The sequence below is a fragment of the Oncorhynchus nerka genome, linkage group LG22 (assembly GCF_034236695.1).
Source record: "Oncorhynchus nerka isolate Pitt River linkage group LG22, Oner_Uvic_2.0, whole genome shotgun sequence".
Classification (NCBI taxonomy): Eukaryota; Metazoa; Chordata; class Actinopteri; order Salmoniformes; family Salmonidae; genus Oncorhynchus; species Oncorhynchus nerka.
This window is the reverse complement of record NC_088417.1, coordinates 27285553-27306842: the sequence shown is the minus strand read 5'-3', so window position 1 is coordinate 27306842 and position 21290 is coordinate 27285553. Positions and strand designations below refer to the sequence as shown.

The following is a 21290-nucleotide window of genomic DNA, read 5'->3' as shown; positions in this document are numbered from 1 at the left end:
CTCTCTCTCTCTCTCACGTACTCTCCTCTCTCTCTCTCGCTCTCTCTCTCTCTGCAGGCTATTTCGTTTGACCCTGAGACCCATTTCCCTATAGTTAACGACAGCTGCACCGGCTGCACTCTCTGTCTCAGTGTCTGCCCTATCATCGAGTGCATCAAAATGGTTACCAGGACAACACCGTATGTGCCCAAGAGAGGCCTGCCTCAAGCCGTCATGCCCGTATGCTGAAACTAAAGGATGGAGAGAGAGAAAGAAGAAACAAAAACGTCCACCAATGTCTGTTTGACAACATCGATTCCTCTGCTTTGTAATTGTGCTGTGAAAAATTACCTTGATTATATGAAAATAATTATTAGTGTGGATAAATAATTGCCTTATATATTCCCAAGCCAATTATCTACAAATAATCAACCGGGCGGCAAAAGGTGGCATTATTTCTAAACAATGGTGGTGTGGGGATGTGTTGTTGTTTTTGTCGTTGAGTTTTTTTTTCTCTTCCCTGTTGTGTCAAGGCTGTGATAATGAGAGTGAAGGTGGAAGAGAAAGGAGGGAGGAAGAGAAAGGAGGGAGGAAGAGAAAGGGGAAGGCAGAAAATAATGGATGTTTATGCGTTTGGGCTCTATCTGACAAACTGACGCACCAATGCTACATTTCCTAACAAGCATGCGTGGATGGCAGTTGGACCACAAGCCCAGAGCTATGAAATTAGACATTATATGTTGGGAGGGATAATCAGAAGGATCAGAAGTTGTAATGAACAGATATGAATAGGTGATCGTGACAGCCTGAGGTATTCTACCTGTGAATGTCCAGACTATCTCCTCTCTCTCATACCACATCAGAACTGGAGGTCATTGTTTCATGTTTATCAAGCACTGCATCTGTTTAGTTTGGTTCCTCCAAGTGTTAGCTACAAGCCAGCTTTACTTTTAGTTTAACTTGCCCTGCACTCCCAGTGTTAGCTACAAGCCAGCTTTACTTTAAGTTTAACTTGCCCTGCACTCCCAGTGTTCGCTACAAGCCAGCTTTACTTTTAGTTTAACTTGCCCTGCACTCCCAGTGTTAGCTACAAGCCAGCTTGACTTTTAGTTTAACTTGGCCTGCACTCCCAGTGTTAGCTACAAGCCAGCTTTACTTTTAGTTTAACTTGCCCTGCACTCCCAGTGTTAGCTACAAGCCAGCTTGACTTTTAGTTTAACTTGCCCTGCACTCCCAGTGTTAGCTACAAGCCAGCTTTACTTTTAGTTTAACTTGCCCTGCACTCCCAGTGTTAGCTACAAGCCAGCTTGACTTTTAGTTTAACTTGCCCTGCACTCCCAGTGTTAGCTACAAGCCAGCTTGACTTTTAGTTTAACTTGCCCTGCACTCCCAGTGTTAGCTACAAGCTAGCTTTACTTTTAGTTTAACTTGCCCTGCACTCCCAGTGTTAGCTACAAGCCAGCTTTACTTTTAGTTTAACTTGCCCTGCACTCCCAGTGTTAGCTACAAGCCAGCTTGACTTTTAGTTTAACTTGCCCTGCACTCCCAGTGTTAGCTACAAGCCAGCATTACTTTTAGTTTAACTTGCCCTGCACTCCCAGTGTTAGCTACAAGCCAGCTTGACTTTTAGTTTAACTTGCCCTGCACTCCCAGTGTTAGCTACAAGCCAGCTTTACTTTTAGTTTAACTTGCCCTGCACTCCCAGTGTTAGCTACAAGTCAGCTTTACTTTTAGTTTAACTTGCCTTGCACGCCCAGTGTTAGCTACAAGTCAGCTTTACTTTTAGTTTAACTTGCCTTGCACCAAAGCTTAGAATGTATTCTATTATTACTACTAATACTATTTGCATCTGTCTGTGGTTATGTGGATTACATATTGATTGTGTTAACTGTTTTTTGTGTGTTTTTTGACAATTTCTCTTGATTTGGGTGTGTAATTGTGAAATCAGGGATCTTTGTTGTATTACGGGCCAGGGGTTGTTGTAACTAAAAGGTCAGATCTTCATGTGGCTGTTTCCAGTTCAATAGATATGAAGAATAGCTGTGATTCACTGGGAGCTCACTAAAGGTCAGCTGTGACTAGTCTCATCTCAATAAGTATCTGCTACTCGCCCATGGTTAATGTATACCTACACTACCGTTCAAAGGTTTGGGGTCACTTAGAAATGTCCTTGTTTTTGAAAGAAAAGCACATTTTTTGTCCATTTAAAATAACATCAAATTGGTCAGAAATACAATGTAAACATTGGTAATGTTGTAAATGGCTGAAAACGGCAGCTTTTTTAAATGGAAGGAATATCTACATAGGTGTACAGAGGCCCAATATCAGCAACCATCACTCTTGTGTTCCAATGGCATGTTGTGTTAGCTAGTACTGTATGTCATTTTAAAAGGCTAATTGATCATTAGAAAGCCCTTTTGCAATTATGTTAGCACAGCTGAAAACTGTTGTTCTGATTAAAGAAGCAAAAGAAATGTCCTTCATTAGACTAGTTGAGTATCTGGAGCATCAGCATTTGTGGGTTCGATTAGAGGCTCAAAATGGCCAGAAACAAATAACTTTCTTCTGAAACTCGTCAGTCTATTCTTGTTCTGAGAAATGAAGGCTATTCCATGCGAGAAATTGCCAAGAAACTGAAGATCTCGTACAACGCTGTGTACTACTTCCTTCACAGAACAGCGCAAACTGGCTCTAACCAGAATAGAAAGAGGAGTGGGAGGACCCAGTGCAAACCTGAGCAAGAGGATAAGTACATTAGAGTGTCTAGTTTGAGAGACAGGCGCCTCACAAGTCCTCAGCTGGCAGCTTCATTAAATAGTACCCGCAAAACACCAGTCTCAACGTCAACAGAGAAGAGGTGACTCCGGGATGCTGGCCTTCTATTCTAAGCAGAGTTCCTCTGTCCAGTGTCTGTGTTCTTTTTCCCATCTTAATATTTTGTTTTTATTGGCCAGTCTGGGATATGGCTTTTTCTTTGCAACTCTGCCTAGAAGGCCAGCATGTTTTCAAACATTTTTCAAACTTGCATGCCTTTTAAAACATGTACAGTATACTTACATGCAGTGACCTATTATTCATTTTTTATTTTTTTATTTAAATAATACATGCTTACACAGAAAAGCCTTAATACCTACCCAATACTTACCTGAATACTTACATGAGATCCAAACCGCCGTGTGCCCGGTGTGTCGCTGCTCTGGAGAAGACCTGTGCGTAATCTTTTTTGCCCGCTCCTGTTGGACGCTGGAAACAAACACAAGCAACATCCTCAACCACCTACTCCTGAAGAGCAAGTTTCTATACCCTATTTTTTTCTATAGAAATAAATCCCTCCTCAAACCCTTACCCTAAACCTGGTCCATATCCTGTTTCCAATCCTACCCCCGAAACCGTTTTCGTATCCCTTACCCAACCCTACCCTCTAAACCAGGTTCGTATCCCCTACCCAACCCTTCCCCCTAAACTGGGTTCGTATCCCTTACCCAACCCTACCCCCTAAACCGGGTTCAAATCCCCTACCCAACCCTAACCTGGGTTCATATCCCCTACCCAACCCTAACCTGGGTTCATATCCCCTACCCAACCCTAACCTGGGTTCAAATCCCCTACCCAACCCTAACCTGGGTTCATATCCCCTACCCAACACTATCCCTTAAACCGGATTTGTATACCCTACCCAACCCCTCCCTCCCTCCTGGTTTTAGTTTTACCTTTTGTCTTTTTTCTTTACATTTAATTATCCAATAAAGCTTGTTTTAATAAAGGTCAAGTCGCTGAAGACAAAAGGAGAACTGAAAACACCCCTGAGAAGAGGGGTAGAAAAGGGATACAAGCCCAAGTCTCTTACGTCCTCCAGTTTAAATAAAAGAGCTCTGTACTATCCATTCAAACCCCAGTCCTACCTACCTACAGGTTATGGAACATTTGCTATTTTAGTATTTGTCCAGTAGGTTTCCTCAAGGTGGAAAAAAACACTTCTATGTTAATGATTATGCTCTCGTTGGCTGGCCCTCGCTTCATACTCGTTGCCAAACCCACTGGCTCCAGGTCATCTACAAGTCTCTGCTAGGTAAAGCCCCGCCTTATCTCAGCTCACTGGTCACCATAGCAGCACCCACTTGTAGCACGCGCTCCAGCGGGTATATCTCACTGGTCACCCCCAAAGCCAATTCCTCCTTTGGACGTCTTTCCTTCCAGTTCTATGATGCCAATGACTGGACCGAGCTGCAAAATCCCTGAAGCTGGAGACTCATATCTCCCTCACTAGCTTTAAGCACCAGCTGTCAGAGCAGCTCACAGATCACTGCACCTGTACATAGCCCATCTGTAAACAGCCCATCTATCTACCTACCTCATCGCTTTATCTTGGCCAGGTCGCAGTTGCAAATGAGAACTTGTTCTGAACTAGCCTACCTGGTTAAATAAAGGTTCAATTTAAAAAATATATATATAAAAAATTAATCAAAAACACTGTAATAAATACTACAGTAATGTCCACAAAACACTACAGTCCATTCCCTCTAGCAGTATTAACATTGTCAGACTAAACACCATATTCACACTATTTCTTCAGTCTATCTAAAATCGAAATGTTTGCCGTTATTCAACCAGGCATGTCATTGAGAATCCTCTTTTACAATAACGACCTGTTAAAGATCTAGATGAAGTTTACAACGAGGCCTCTGAGTGGATGGGGCTGGGCGTGGTCATGTAGTTGAACTATCAGATAACCACTATCTGTCTGAAAGTTTTAAGCTCCTAAAAGGTTTCATTAGGAATATTTACAGCAGATGATTAGGTCCCTACCTTTGTCTATTGCCATGTCCACTACCATGTCTAGACTTTTGAATGACGGAAACACCACCTATGGGCCCTGGTCAAAAGTAGTGCACTATATAGTGAATAAGGTGCCATTTGAGATGCACTCCTAGTTAACAGTGGATGGATGTGGTACTAATATCCTCTAGCCTACACAAAATGGAGACTGAGTTTATCAAGCCTAACAGGCAAAACAAGGCAGGGTTCACAGCCGGGGTCGGACATCAACGAGCATCCAGCATCCCCTGAACACTGAACAGAGTTTGGGGGGTTATGGGGTTAGTGTAAACTGTGTAAATGTTTACTTCTGGCATTCAGCGTGCGGCAAGATAATTAGAATGGCATTTAGCACACCGCTGGAGCAGACCGCTGATGTCTAGCCTGGGTCCTCTCCTGCCTTCCTTTCAGCAGTACATCATTAAAAATCAACATGGTATCAATCCTGGGCCTGGGGCGTGAACTCCAGGGCAGCGTGTACCATCATCAGCAAACAGTACTGTGAGTGGAGTGGGTGGTGTGGCATAGCATGCGCTCGGTGAGATGACACACACACACACACACACACAGTATCGCCTTGGCTGGATGACAAGTTTTCAGCTATAGGCTACTATATGTGAGTGACGTGACAGCGGTTAACATCCCCTTCTGACCCCAACACATCCCACAGCAGGTCACTCATCATATATCCATCTCCAGCTTGTTAAAACAAAATGGATGTCAAATGTTCTGTCCACAAGTAAGGGTGAAATCTATCCACACAATCAAGATCAACATGGTATGCCTAGCTATTAAATTATGCTCAATGCAATGTAATATAGTGTATGTCTGCCTGCCTATATAATGTACGGTCCGCCCATTATCCAAGAAAGCAGAAAAAAATACCTATTAGATTTAAGACGCGATTTCATCTGCACTTGAATTAAATACACAGGAGCCGAGAGGGAGAGCTGTTGGAGCATGGCATGTTATGTAAATTGGACCTGTGGTTATTTTAGCTGAGGTCAAACGTGGCAAGCCGGGGAAGGAGAGAGAAATGGCTGAAACATGGGTTTTAACACAAGACCAACACTATTTAAGTTTTTGCATTAATGCAGGCTGGGATATTGATCCATTTATACTGAATTTGGAATGCAGTCAAGAGTCAGAGGAATCCTCATTAGACTGAACTGTTCCCTATAGCGAGCTAGGCACCAAAACTGGCTGACAGCCGCAGGAATACTAGAAACATACTAGTAGCCTAATACTGCCACAGGAATACTAGAAACATACTAGTAATACTGCCACAGGAATAGTAGAAACATACTAGTAATACTGCCTCGGGAATACTAGAAAAACACTAGTAATACTGCCACAGGAATACTAGAAACATACTAATAATACTAGTAATGCTGCCTAGGGAAAACTAGAAACATACTAATAATACCAGTAACACTGCCTCAGGAATACTAGAAACATACTAATAATACTAGTAATGCTGCCCCATGAATACTAGAAACATACTGATAATACTAGTAATGCTGCCTAGGGAAAACTAGAAACATACTAATAATACTATTAATGCTGCCTCAGGAAAACTAGTAACATACTAATAATACTACTAATACTGCCTCAGGAATACTAGAAACATACTAATAATACTAGTAATGCTGCCCCAGGAATACTAGAAACATACTGATAATATTAGTAATGCTGCCTCAGGAAAACTAGAAACATGCTAATAATACTAGTAATACTGCCTCAGGAATACTAGAAACATACTAGTAATGCTACCTCAGGAAAACTATAAACATACTAATAATACTAGTAATGCTGCCACAGGAATACTAGCAACATACCAGTAGCCTAATACTGCCTCAGGAAAACTAGAAACATACTAGTAATACTGCCTCAGGAATACTAGAAACATACTAATAATACTAGTAACACTGCCTCAGGAATACTAGAAAAACACTAGTAATACTGCCACAGGAATACTAGAAACATACCAGAGATGAGATGGTATCGAATACGCTGTCTGTGTGGGTGGACCAATTCAGTTTGTCCGTGATGTGTACGCCGAGGAACTTAAAACTTACTACCCTCTCCACTACTGTCCCATCGATGTGGATAGGGGGGGGGGCTCCCTCTGCTGTTTCCTGAAGTCCACAATCATCGCCTTTGTTTTGTTGACGTTGAGTGTGAGGTTATTTTCCTGACACCACACTCCGAGGGCCCTCACCTCCTCCCTGGAGGCCGTTTCGTCGTTGTTGGTAATCAAGCTTACCACTGTAGTGTCATCCGCAAACTTGATGGTTGAGTTGGAGGCGTGCATGGCCACGCAGTTGTGGGTGAACAGGGAGTACAGGAGAGGGCTCAGAACGCACCCTTGTGGAGCCCCAGTGTTGAGGATCAGCAGGGTGGAGATGTTGTTACCTACTCTCACCACCTGGGGGCGGCCCGTCAGGAAGTCCAGTACCCAGTTGCACAGGGCGGGGTTCGAGACCCAGGGTCTCGAGCTTGATGACGAGTTTGGAGGGTACTATGGTGTTAAATGCTGAGCTGTAGTCGATGAACAGCATTCTCACGTAGGTATTCCTCTTGTCCAGATGGGTTAGGGCAGTGTGGTTGCGATTGCGTCGTCTGTTGACCTATTGGGGCGGTAAGCAAATTGGAGTGGGTCTAGGGTGTCAGGTAGGGTGGAGGTGATATGGTCCTTGACTTGTCTCTCAAAGCACTTCATGATGACGGAAGTGAGTGCTACGGGGCGGTAGTCGTTTAGCTCAGTTACCTTCGCTTTCTTGGGAACAGGAACAATGGTGGCCCTCTTGAAGCATGAGGGGACAGCAGACTGGGATAAGGACTGATTGAATATGTCCGTTAACACACCAGCCAGCTGGTCTGCGCATGCTCTGAGGACGCGGCTGGGGATGCCGTCTGGGCCTGCAGCCTTGCGAGGGTTATCATGTTTAAATGTTTTACTCACGTCGGCTGCAGTGAAGGAGAGTCCGCAGGTTTTGGTAGAGGCCGTGTCACTTTGGACATCCGTCACATCAAGTTTGACATTTTTGCACACAATGACTCAAGGTTTTGGAACAAGTTGAGGGACAGGTTAGATTTTGACATTGGGGTGACACGTACGGATAAAACATCTAATGTGCTGTTTGAGTTGACATTTACAATGCAGTTTCCCACCTTTTGTAAGTTGGAAGAAAGTGTGCTATCAAAGTTTAGCTACATTTGAGTTTTATTGACTTGAATTTTGTAGCTACTAGACCTTCCTATTTTTTATTGCTGCCTGTCGTGGCTCAGTTGCCATAGCAACGAACAATTTACACTTTAAACACATCCGGCAAGAGCCCACCCCCCAAAAAAACAATTGGGGCTGGAGTGACTGGAGTAATGGCTAGCATCCCTGCTAGTATCCCAAGTGGGGTGTCCAAAACTTTCCGTGCCAAACCTCCATTCATCAGGTTGCTGCAATGTAATGAACAAAAGCATTAGCTCAAAGCTGTTGTATATGCTCCTCCTGCGCCGTTCGATACTATATCTCACACCTGTCCATATCTTGCAGAGGGGGATGGTGCTGAGAAATCACAATGTCTGACACTAAGGGACTTCTGGGCCACAGTGATGGATGAACGAGCGAGACCTCAGTAACCAAGTTCTAAATGGTCTGTATTGAAGAATGTCCCTTTTTCCCCCTCCGGCTTAGACCATCAACCCCTTATTCTACAGTATGCCATATGATTAAGTCAACAGGCTGTCAGCGTCGTGTGGTTCTAAATACGCTGGGGGGAAACAACAGACTGAATAGTAAGAAGGAGACACAAGGGCCTTCGTCTATCACTGGCTCTGGTAGCAGTTTTCAATGTGAACTTCAGCACAAAGGCATGTTTTGCAGTGTTATTGTTAAAAACCCATCCTTTGTTCTGTGCTTTGCTTTTGCCTCCGAGAGCGAGGAGGAGGTTGACGTGCATTGTGAATTTTCTCTGTGGCAGCGTACTCAGCGGTGCCTTTCAGAAGTGTCGTGGAGGGGGCAGACAGAGCAGCGCCGAGCAGAATACAGCAGCCCTTCTAAAGGATACGCTCCCTGAAACATGTATAGTAATAGACGATCCACTCTACTGTGTAATAATCAATTTGATTTTGGGGTGTGTGTGTGTGTGCGTGGCCTGTGTGTGCCAGTGCAAACAGACACAATCTCCTCTCACTGTCAAAAGGAAGAGGCAGAGATGGTGGCCCGGAGTAATCATCAATGTGAAAGTTTGACTGCTTCCATCAATGCCTCTCCTTTCTCCTCTCCCCATCAAATGTTTTAGGAAATATGAAGATTTTCTATTGGAAAATATATTTGGGGAGTGTGAGCATGTATACGACCACCCTGACATCACATTGAGGTTGTGATATAAAGCCAAATGTATCCCACTCCTATACATACACCATCCTTCTCCAGAATGATACATTGGACAATACGTTTTGTTTGATGATTCTGTATTTTCCAAAGATACAAGTTCAAGACAGAACTCATGTCTACTAAATATTTAGAGTGAGTATACAGTATGGATGCAATCACATTGGGAGCGCACTATGCAAAACTGTAAGTGCAGAAACCAAAAATACAGTGCCTTCAGGAAGTATTCATACCCCTTGACTTTTTCCACATTTTGTTGCTTTACAGACTGAATTTAAAATGGATTAAGAAAAAAATATGTTATGTCACTGGCCTACACACAATACCCCAAAAAGTCAAAGTGGAATTAATGGAATTTAATTAAAAATGAAAAGCTAAAATGTCTTGAGTCAATATGTATTCAACCCCGTTTGGTATGATAAACCTGAATAAGTTCAGGAGTAAGAATTTGCTTAACAAGTCACATGGACTCACTCTGTGTGCAATAATAGCGTTTAACATGATTTTGAATGACTACCTCATCTCTGTACCCCACACATACAATTATCTGTAAGGTCCCTCAGTCGAGCAGTGAATTTCAAACACAGATTTCCAATGTCTAACAAAGAAAATAACCTATTGGATAAAAAAAAGCAGACATTGAATATCCCTTTGAGCATGGTGAAGTTATTAATTACACTTTGGATGATGTATCAATACACCCAGTCACTATAAAGGTACAGGCATCCTTCCTTACTCAGTTGCCAGAGAGGAAGAAAACCTCTCAGGGATATCACCATGATGCCATATGATGACTTTAAAACAGTTACAGAGTTTAATGGCTATGAAAACTAAGGATGGATCAACAACATTGTAGTCACTCCACAAAACAAACCTAAATGACAGAGTGAAGAGAAAGAAGCCTGTACAGAATAACAAATAATCCAAAACATGCATCCTGTTTGCAATAAGGCACTAAAGTCAAACTTAAAAATATGTGGAAAATAAATTAACTTGATGTTTTGAATACAAAGTGTTATGTTTAGGGCAAATCCAACACAACACACTACTTCATATTTTTACAAACTTCATATTTTCAAGTATGGTGTTGGCTGCATCATGTTATGGGTATGCTTGTCATCGGCAAATTAGTTTTTTAGTTTAAAAATAAACAGAAAAGAGCTAAGCACAGGAAGAATCCTAGAGGAAAATCTGTTTGTCTGCTTTTCAACAGACACTGGAAGACAAATTCACCTTTCAGCAGGACAATAACCTGAAACATAAGGCCAAATATACACTAGAGTTGCTTACCAAGACGACATTGAATGTTCCTGAGTGGCCTCGTTACAGTTTTGACTTAAATCGGCATAAAAATATATAGCAAGACTTGAAAATGTCTTTCTAGCAATGATCAACAACCAACTTGACAGAGCTTGAAGAATTTAAACAATAATAATTTGCAAATATTTCACAATCAAAGTGTGCAAATGTCTTACAAACTTATTCAGAAAGACTCACAGCTGTAATCACTGCCAAATGTGATTCTAACATGTGTTAACTCAGGGTGTGAAATTAGACATTTCTGTGTTTCGTTTTCAATAAATTTGTAAAAATGTGTAAAAACATGTTTCACTTTGTCATTATGGACTATTGTGCGTAGATGGGTGTGAGAAAAAATATTTAATACATTTCGAATTCAGGCTGAATCACCACAACATGTGGAGTAAGTCAAGGGGTATGAATATTTTTTTGAAGGCACTCTATATATTCACATAATATACATCTTCATTCCCATTGCATATTTTCTATTAGCAGTTTCTGTATACTGCTTTTTACTCACATGGATTTACACTGACAGTTGTATTGTATGGTGTGTATTCAAGACAACAATGAACCATTAAATATATATTCTGTTCAGCCTCCCCTGTTCGCTGGGGCAGTACGGACATGTTTAACATGCATGGTTGATATGTGCTATTCTCCCTTTGCATTCACAGCCAATTCCCTATCCAGCCCTGCATAGCATTTCCTTGCTATCCGGATCCAGCTCCAGACTACTTCCCTCTCCTCTCTAATTGCAATAAGAGAATTATGCACTTGGACTTTGGCCAGCCATGCAAGATTAAATTATTCATAAATGTTAATAGGCGTACCGTCCTCCTCGTAGCCTCCCCTTCCCCCCAATCTCCCATAGCCATGCTCTCTCTATCTCTAAACATGCTCAAAGGACAATATTGACCTTTCCATTCGAGCATGGTATCAGGAGGTGGACTGTATTAAAACCAATAATTATATATACGTCATCTCAGAAGTATTTTTCTCCTCTGAGACATGTATATCTGCCAAACCAACACAAAGGCTCCCATACTATACACGGAGGAGGACTAGGATGTCCACAAATAATAGTAGCCCACATCAGAACTTTGATTGCAGATGGGGATTATTGGTAATTATCCAGCCTGCAATTACTACATGGAAGTGTGAATAATCCTCATTTGTGTCATCAGAGGTCTTCACTTTGACAAAGAGGAAACACACAGGAGTGGGAACAAGGAACAGCAGTTGAACAATGGTATAAAGGAGGCCAAAGGACAGACTGGAGCAACAATTCTCAACTAACGACTACTTGTCTGTCTGGAGAGAACTGCAAAGATCACCAATTACAAACACAAAGCCCCCGATGCATCAGACGACCCCGTACTGCCGAATAAACGAAACCATTTCGACTGCAGAATCGAATCACAAAGGACTCTCAGGACACCCCCACCCCCCACAGCACACCTTCCCAAGGTCCCCTCACCAACTCCATCTGCCAGTGGATCACTAACTTCCTGATCAACAGAGCACAACACAAGAAGTTAGGAAAACACCTCTCAGACTCTCTATCTCGCAGCATTGGAACGATGTGCTCTCCCCCTCCTCTACTCACTCTACACCAACGACTGCACCTCCATGTAATGGCGTTCGTCTGTTGAAAGAGTCGGACCGAAATGCAGCGTGTAGGTTACTCATGTGCTTTAATAAAGGAAATAGCGATACATGAAATAACTGTGAGAATACAAAACAACAAACGGAACGTAAAACTATACAGCCTATCTGGTGAATACACAATGACAGGTACAATCACCCACGAAATACAACGCGAACTCAGGCTACCTAAATACGGTTCCCAATCCGAGACAACGAGAAGCACCTGACTCTTAATTGAGAACCGCCTCAGGCAGCCCAGCCTAACAACACCCCTACTCAACCGCAATCCCAACTATACAAACCCCAATACGAAAACAACATATAAACCCATGTCACACCCTGGCCTACCCAAACATATAACAAAAACACAAAATACCATGACCAAGGCGTGACAGAACCCCCCCCTAAGGTGCGGACTCCCGGACGCACCTCAAGAGCATAGGGAGGGTCCGGGTGGGCGTCTGTCCATGGTGGCGGTTCTGGCTCGGGACGTGGACCCCACTCCATTAATGTCCTAGTACCTCCCCTTCGCGTCCTGGGATCATCCACCTTCTCAACCGACCATGGCCTAATAGTCCTCACCCAGATCCCCACATAACTGAGGGGCAGCTCGTGACAGAGGGGCATCTCGGGACAGAGGGGCAGCTCGGGACAGAGGGGCAGCCCGGGACAGAGGGGCAGCCCGGGACAGAGGGGCAGCTCGGGACAGAGGTGCAGCTCGGGATAGAGGCTCAGCTCGGGACAGAGGGTCAGCTCGGGACAGAGGGTCAGCTCGGGACAGAAGCAGCCCGGGACTGAGAGGACGCCCAGTACTGAGAGGACGCCCAGACAGGTAGTAGGCTCCGGTAACTCCTGGCTGGCTGGCGGATCTAGCTGCTCTATGCAGACTGACAGCTCTGACTGCTCCATGCAGGCTGACAGCTCTCTGCAGACTGGCGGATCCTGGCAGACTGGCACTTCTGGCGGATCCTGGCAGACTGGCACTTCTGGCGGATCCTGGCAGACTGGCACTTCTGGCGGATCCTGGCAGACTGGCACTTCTGGCGGATCCTGGCAGACTGGCACTTCTGGCGGATCCTGGCGGATCCTGGCAGACTGGGAGCACTGGCAGCGCTGGGCAGACTGGGAGCACTGGCGGCGCTGGGCAGACGGGGAGCACTGGCGGCGCTGGGCAGACGGGGAGCACTGGCGGCGCTGGGCAGACGGGGAGCACTGGCGGCGCTGGGCAGACTGGGAGCACTGGCGGCGCTGGGCAGACTGGCGACGCTGGGCAGACTGGCGACGCTGGGCAGACTGGCGACGCTGGGCAGACTGGGAGCACTGGCGGCACTGGGCAGACTGGGAGTACTGGTGGCGCTGGGCAGACTGGGAGCACTGGCGGCGCTGGGCAGACTGGGAGCACTGGCGGCGCTGGGCAGACTGGGAGCGCTGGGCAGACTGGCGACGCTGGGCAGACTGGGAGCACTGGCGGTGCTGGGCAGACGGGAGACTCCGGCAGCGCAGGAGAGGAGAAAGGCTCTGGCTGCGCAAAACTGGCGGGAGACTCCGACAGCGCAGGAGAGGAGACAGGCTCTGGCTGCGCTAAACAGGCGGGAGACTCCAACAGCGTAGGAGGGAAGGAAGGCTCTGGCTGTGTTGAACAAGCAGGAGGCTCCGGCAGCGCAGGAGAGGAGACAGGCTCTGGCTGCGTTGAACAGGCGGGAGACTCCAACAGCGTAGAAGGGAAGGAAGGCTCTGGCTGTGTAGAACAGGCGAGGCGCACTGAAGGCCTGGTGCGTGGTGCTGGAACTGGTGGTATTTGATCGAGGACACGCACAGGAAGCCTGGTGCGGGGAGCTGCTACCGGAGGACTGGAGTGTGGAGGTGGCACAGGATGGGCTAGACAGTGAAGGCGTACAGGAGATCTTGAGAGCAGTATGGGCACAGGACGTGCAAGGCTAGGGATGTGCACAGGAGGCCTGGTGCGTGAGGCTGGCACCAACTTCACCAGCTGACTAACACGCACCTCAGGTTGAGTATAGAGCGCTAACTCAGGTGCTATCAAATCCCCGACCAGATCCGTCGGACGAATATTGTATCTATAGCACCAAGCTAGCAACTCCCTCATTACTCTCCACTCCACTTTCCCCATTAACTCCTTCACAGTCTCTGCTTCGCTCACCTCGAACACTGGCTCTGGTCTCCTCCTTGGCTCCTCACGATAAACAAGGAGAGTTGGCTCAGGTCTATCTCCTGACTCAGCCATACTCTCCCTGAGCCTCCCCCCCCCCCCCAATACATTTTTTGGGGTGACTTTCGGGTTTCGCTCTGCACCGCCGTGTTCTCCTTTTCGACTCCATACGTCTATAGCCCTCTTCGCATTGCTGCAGCGAATCCCAGGCAGGCTCCTGCACTCTCTCTGGATCGGCCGCCCACCTGTCGATTTCTTCCCACGTCGTATAATCCTTGCCATTGCTGTCCATAACGTCCTCCCTTCGCTGTTCAAGCTGTCGCTGCCTGTAACCACGCCACTCGGTCCGTTTACGGTGGGTAATTCTGTAATGGCGTTCGTCTGTTGAAAGAGAGTCGGACCGAAATGCAGCGTGTAGGTTACTCATGTGCTTTAATAAAGGAAATAGCGATACATGAAATAACTGTGAGAATACAAAACAACAAACGGAACGTGAAACTATACAGCCTATCTGGTGAATACACAATGACAGGTACAATCACCCACGAAATACAACGCGAACTCAGGCTACCTAAATACGGTTCCCAATCCGAGACAACGAGAAGCACCTGACTCTTAATTGAGAACCGCCTCAGGCAGCCCAGCCTAACAACACCCCTACTCAACCGCAATCCCAACTATACAAACCCCAATACGAAAACAACATATAAACCCATGTCACACCCTGGCCTACCCAAACATATAACAAAAACACAAAATACCATGACCAAGGCGTGACACTCCAAACAAGGCATCTGTCAAACTACTCAAGTTTGCTGATGACACTACCTTGGTTGGTCTCCTCTCCTGACCTCTTCCATCACCGCCTGGTTCAGGAATGCGTCTGCCCGCCACAAGGGCAATCTGCAACTCATTGACCGGTCTGCCACCTACCTTCTATCGAGGACCTGCATGACTCCTGGGAAAGGAAACGTGCAGGAAAGATTATTGTTGAACTCTCCCACCCCGGACACCCTCTTTTCCAAAAACTCTCCTCTGGAAAAATGGTTCAGGGTCTGGTTTCCCAAAAGCATCTTAAGCCTAAGCTTATCTTTAGAACCTTCATCGGAGCATCATTACATCTCCAAGCTGTTTCCCAAAACCACTAGAACAGCTAAGTGCGTCATTAGCTTTTTTTTCACAGAAGATCTCCGCTAAACATTGAATCAAGATTTTTACTGTGATCACCGATAATGAAGTTGACTACAAAGTTGCTAAAGTCTTTGCAATTGTTATAGACAAGTGAAGGATAAAGTGATGCTTTAAATGAAAACTGAGATGACTGTATTGAAAGATAAATAGACTACATTAAAATGTAAATAGGCTACATGAGCCTATATACAGTGCATTCAGTAAGTATTTAGACCCGTTGACTTTCTCCACATTTTGTTACATTACATCCTTATTCTAAAATGGATTACATTGTTTTCCCCCCTCATCAATCTACACACAGTAGCCCATAATGACATGCCTAGTTAAATAAAACAATTATGCCAATGTAAAAATAAAAAATAAATATAACATTTACATAAGTAAATTACCCTTTACTCACTAGGTATTGAAGCACCTTTGGCAACGATATACAGCCTTGAGTCTATTTTCAGGTCTCTCCAGAGATGTTCGATCAGGTTCATGTCCAGGCTCTGGCTGGGCCACTCAAGGACATTCAGAAACTTGTCCCAAAGCCACTCCTGCATTGTCTTGGCTGTGTGCTTAGGGTCGTTGTCTTGTTGAAGGTGAAATTTCACCCTAGTCTGAGGTCCTCAGCGCTCTGGATCAGGTTGTCATCAAGGATCTTTCTGTACTTTGCTCCGTTCATCTTTCCCTTGATCCTGACTAGTCCCCTGGTCCGTGCCTCTGTAAAACATCCCCACAGCATGATCCTGCCACCAACCTTGCTTCACTGTAGGGATGGTGCCAGGTTTCCTCCAGACGTGACGCTTGGCATTCAGGTGCCTTTTGGCAAACTCCAAGCAGGCTGTCATGTGCCTTTTAACTTAGGAGTGGGTTCCGTCTGTCCACTCTACTATAAAGTCCTGATTGGTGGAGAGCTGCAGAGATGGTTGTCCTTCTGGACGGTTCTCCCATCTCCACAGAGGAACTCTGGAGCTCTGTCAGAGTGACCATCTGGTTCTTGGTGACCTCTCTGACCAAGGCCTTTCTCCCCCGATTGCTCATTTTTGCCGGGCAGCCAGCTCTAGGAAGTCTTGGTGGTTCCAAACTTCGCCCATTTAAGAATGATGGAGGCCACTGTGGACCTTCAATGCTGCAGACATTTTTTGGTACTGTCACGGATCCCTCCGGAACTGTGTCATTATGCACACCTGGTTCCTATTCCCATTGATTAGTAATTGTATACGTGTGCCCTTTGTTTACCATTAATAAGCCAACTTAAAGGGAGACAGTGGGAATGGTCCATCCGATGACGCCGCCACTGGTCCGTCCTGCGCTTCCATAACTTCAGCAGCTGAAGTGGCACTGCGTTCCTGTGATCTTTCTCGAGGCCGGTGTTGTTGCGCTGCTAGTGCAGCGTGTCGGAGGGAGTTATTCCTATTGATTAGTAATTGTATAAGGCAGTTAATCCACTGTTCCTAGGCCGTCATTGTAAATAAGAATTTGTTCTTAACTGACTTGCCTAGTTAAATAAAGGTATAAAAAGAAAAAAATATGTATTACATTTTAGGATAAGGTTGTAACGTATCAAAATGTGGAAAAAATATAGGGGTCTGAATACTTTCCGAATGCACTGCATATACCGTATATTCTTCGGGGATCTCCAGTGATCTTCAGAGATTCACTCACACCAGCAGAAGAAGAACAAATGATAATTGAGGAAAGTGTCTCTGAAGTAAAAGTGTTTTCACACATCTTGCTAATGATTGAATGGTTGGGGTTATCCTAATAGGTTGCTAGGTATGTGTCATACAAAACGTTACACTAATATCTCTGTCTCTCTTTCTCTCTCTGTATCTCTCTTTCTCTTTGTCAGTTGAGTCATCAGTTAATTGTGGTGTAGGATTCATTAACTATGTTTAATTAGTAATCACGTAAAATTTCATAGCAGAATTTTGAGTCCATATAGAATATAGTCATCCTAGAACAGCCGGAAGCTGTACAAAGAATAGAGTGAACAGTTGTCGCTTGAGACTCGAGTACTTGAACCCTTCGCTGTAGCATGCCTTTAAGCACTGACATTGCATGAATTCTCAATATAGTGAATTACATCAAACCAATACTCGCTCTCTGTAGTCAGATGCCATGCCTATTTCCCATGCCTATGTTTGACATTTCAAGAAAAAGGTAAATAGCAACGTAATATCCTCTGAAAATCCTTGACAGGGTAAACCCTCACACTAACTCTGTGGCTATGCATGCATAAAGCACAAAGCCAGTGGCCAACTACAGACGGCAGGCGGCTGACATTTTGATTATGATATTCTGTGTGTGATAACATGCTAATTCCAATGATGCTGCAGGAGCCGAGCCCATATGTATATTCTCTCTCGCTCGCTCTCTCTCTCTCTCTCTCTCTCTCTCTGTCTCTCTCTCTCGCGCCACTCTCTTCTAGCCAATGATGCATGATGCTATCTATTACACCGCTGTATGTATTAGCATTTTTGGTCCGAGGCAGGCATTTTAATAATGCCACAACAGATGATATCCTGTAGGGAGGGATGGTATGTGTGTGTCTGTCCGCGGGTGTGTATGTGTGTGTGGGGGTTGCCGGTGACAGAATCAAAGCACGTCAGAACACACAGATGTAACCGTTTCTTTCATTTAAAACAGGGACGGATTTGGAGAGAAGGGCAGTGAAGTGCATTTTAATGGTCTATTCACAACAGTCAATGGTGTGTTTCACAACACCTTGCATAACTAACCCTGCGACTGGATGTAGTGGTAAATGAGTACATATGGGGTTTAAGAAAGACGGACTGTATTCCCTGCATCATTTTATAGGATGAAAGTGACAATGACTATGGAGTCTAATTAGCATACTAGCACAATGGCAAAATGCAGGCAATGGTGTGAAGCAGATATGATGCAGAATCTTGACCTCTGTAATTGCTACAGGCAGGATGTTCTCATGGATTTTTGAAACTTTTCTTTTTGCTGTCGCTGTCCTTGAAAGAAAAGCCTAAATTAATTGAGAAATAACAGTGTTATCATGTCTGGAAGTGTGATGAAGGCCCCTTTGATGGCCAGAGCTTGACTAAATAATTGCACAAAAGCATGCAAGCATGCACACACACACACACACACGTATTCACACACACACGTGCACATGCACACGTACATATGCATACACACACACACACACGTATTAGCACACACACACTCTCTCTCTCTCTCTCCACATCAAGGGGAGTGGGATGGATTCGAGCGAATATACACTTCACCAGGATGAATATGTTGAATAAATGTATAAATGATTAATTACATTTTTCATGATCTATAATTTTTTATATAATTTGCTTACTTGCACATGAGGAAATTAATATTACGTTAAGCAATTGATTTCAAGATTTCACATTGAATTGAATTAGTTTAAAATGGTTACACAAAGATAAGTGTCACCCTAAAAACTTTTAGAAAACCCTTTTTGTCGACCTAGCCTTAATCAAAGAGGAGTACCTATGTGTGTTCATTTCTATGCTTCAGCCTCATGTAATTCAGAGAAAGAGTCAGGTCTGAGTTGAGTTGAGGTGAGGGGGAGGCTGTGTGGGGTGTGGAGGTGAGGTGTGGGAGGGGGGTTGATGGCTGCACTGGGGTTGAGATGGGATGAAGTGAGGGGTGGCTGGGGGTGAAGTGAGGGGTGGGAGGATGTGTGTATGTGTGTATATGGAAGCTGAAGGCGGAGGTGAGGGGTGGGGCAGAGGCTGTGCAAGTCCGTCCATCAGTGTAATTGTCTCTTATTTTCAGCCTCGAAAAAAAGCTTGGTCCCTTTTGTTATTTCACAAAGGGCCCCATCCTCTTCCTCACAGCGAGTCCGCTTTGAAGAACACAGTACCTGGGAGAATTACCTTGACACTGGCATTCCAGGAGGCAAAGCTTTGATCAAAACATCTCTTCCCCTCAAATGTCTCTTTAAGGCCATGTCTATCGCAGGTACGTGTGTGTGTGTGTGTGTGTGTGTGTGTGTGTGTGTGTGTGTGTGTCTGTGTGTGTGTCACCACAGACGTCTCCCTCCCAATGCACTACTAGCACAGCTGTCTTGTCAAGCACTTGTAATTGCTTTTCCTCCTTCACCTCTCTCTCTCTCTCTCTCTCTCTCTCTCTCTCTCTCTCTCTCCCCCTCCCTCTTTGTCTCTCTCTCTTTATGTCTGTTTGTTGTTAACTTGGCCACCATGTTAATCCCCTTGACAAAGTCGATTCTTCACCGGATGACAGAGTTCCCAGAGTTTCCCTTAACACCGGCTTCTCTCGCTCCCCTTGTATTAGCTGTTGGCAGTCACTTCTGTGAATGAACCTCTTCCTTTCCTTGTCTCTCAGAGGCCATTGGGACATGGGTTTGATAGCATTCCTAGTATACTAGCTACTACCTGTAAGTGAATGGAACACACTAAACAAAAAACAGGATTGTGTTTTTTGTTTAGAGACCTAAGACGACAACAACAGCATGGCAGCAACACAACATGGCAGCAGCAAAACATGGTACTAACATTATTGGGCACAGACAACAGCACAAAGGGCAAGAAGGTAGAGACATGGGCCTCCTGGGTGGCGCAGCGGTTAAGGGCGCTGTACTGCAGCGCCAGCTGTGCCACCAGAGACCCTGGGTTCGCGCCCAGGCTCTGTCGTAACCGGCCGCGACCGGGAGGTCCGTGGGGCGACGCACAATTCGCCTAGCGTCGTCTGGGTTAGGGAGGGTTTGGCCGGTAGGGATATCCTTGTCTCATCGCGCACCGGCCGAGCGCAGTGCACGCTAACCAAGCTTGTCAGGTGCACAGTGTTTCCTCCGACACATTGGTGTGGTTGGCTTCCGGGTTGGATGCGTGCTGTGTTAAGAAGCAGTGCGGCTTGGTTGCGTTGTGTATCAGAGGACGCATGACTTTCAACCTTCGTCTCTCCCGAGCCCGTACGGGAGTTGTAGTGATGAGACAAGATAGTAGCTACTAAAACAATTGGATACCATGAAAATTGGGGGGAAAAAGGGGTAAAAAAAAAGAGGGAAAAAAAAGTAGAGACAACAATACATCACGCGAAGCAGCCACAACTGTCAGTAAGAGGTATCCGTGATTGAGTCTTTGAATGAAGAGATGGAGATAAAACTGTCCAGTTTAAGTGTTTTTTGCATCTTGTTCCAGTCGCTAGCTGCAGTGAACTGAAAAGAGGAGCGACCCAGGGATGTGTGTGCTTTGGGGACCTTCAACAGAATGTGACTGGCAAAACGGGTGTTGTATGTGGAGGATGATGGCTGCAGTAGGTATCTCAGATAAAGGGGGAGTGAGGCCTAAGAGGGTTTTATAAATAAGCATCAACCAGTGGGTCTTGCGACGGGTATACAGAGATGACCAGTTTAGGAATCAGGGGTTAGTTTGGCTGCTGGGGTGAAAGAGGAGCAATTACGACAGAGGAAACCAAGTCTAGATTTAACCTTAGCCTGCAGCTTTGATATGTGCTGAGAGAAGGACTGTGTACCATCTAGCCGTACTCCCGAGTACTTGTATGAGGTGACTACCTCAAGCTCTAAACCCTCAGAGGTAGTAATCATGCCGGTGGGGAGAGGGGCGTTCTTCTTACCTAACCACATGACCTTTGTTTTGGAGGTGTTCCGAACGAGGTTAATGGTAGAGAAAGCTTGTTGGACACTAAGAAAGCTTTGTTGTAGAGCGTTTAACACAAAATCCGGGGAGGGGCCAGCTGAGTATAAGATACCTCATTTGACTAAAGCAATAGATTACCATCAATGGTGTTGAAGTAGGAGACACAATGTAGAATAGATTA

The 21290-nt window shown here is 45.2% G+C and overlaps 1 protein-coding gene across 1 annotated transcript in view; it reads left to right on the top strand.

Annotated features, from left to right (window-relative positions):
* The window catches only part of LOC115105060 (dihydropyrimidine dehydrogenase [NADP(+)]-like), a 206812-nt gene extending 204355 nt beyond the window's left edge, over nt 1-2457 (top strand). The window contains exon 23 of the mRNA XM_065006803.1: nt 58-2457. Coding sequence (XP_064862875.1) covers nt 58-228 — 171 coding nt within the window. The 3' untranslated portion in view covers nt 229-2457. The remainder of the gene's footprint in view (nt 1-57) is intronic.
* Nucleotides 2458-21290: the final 18833 nt, after the last annotated feature.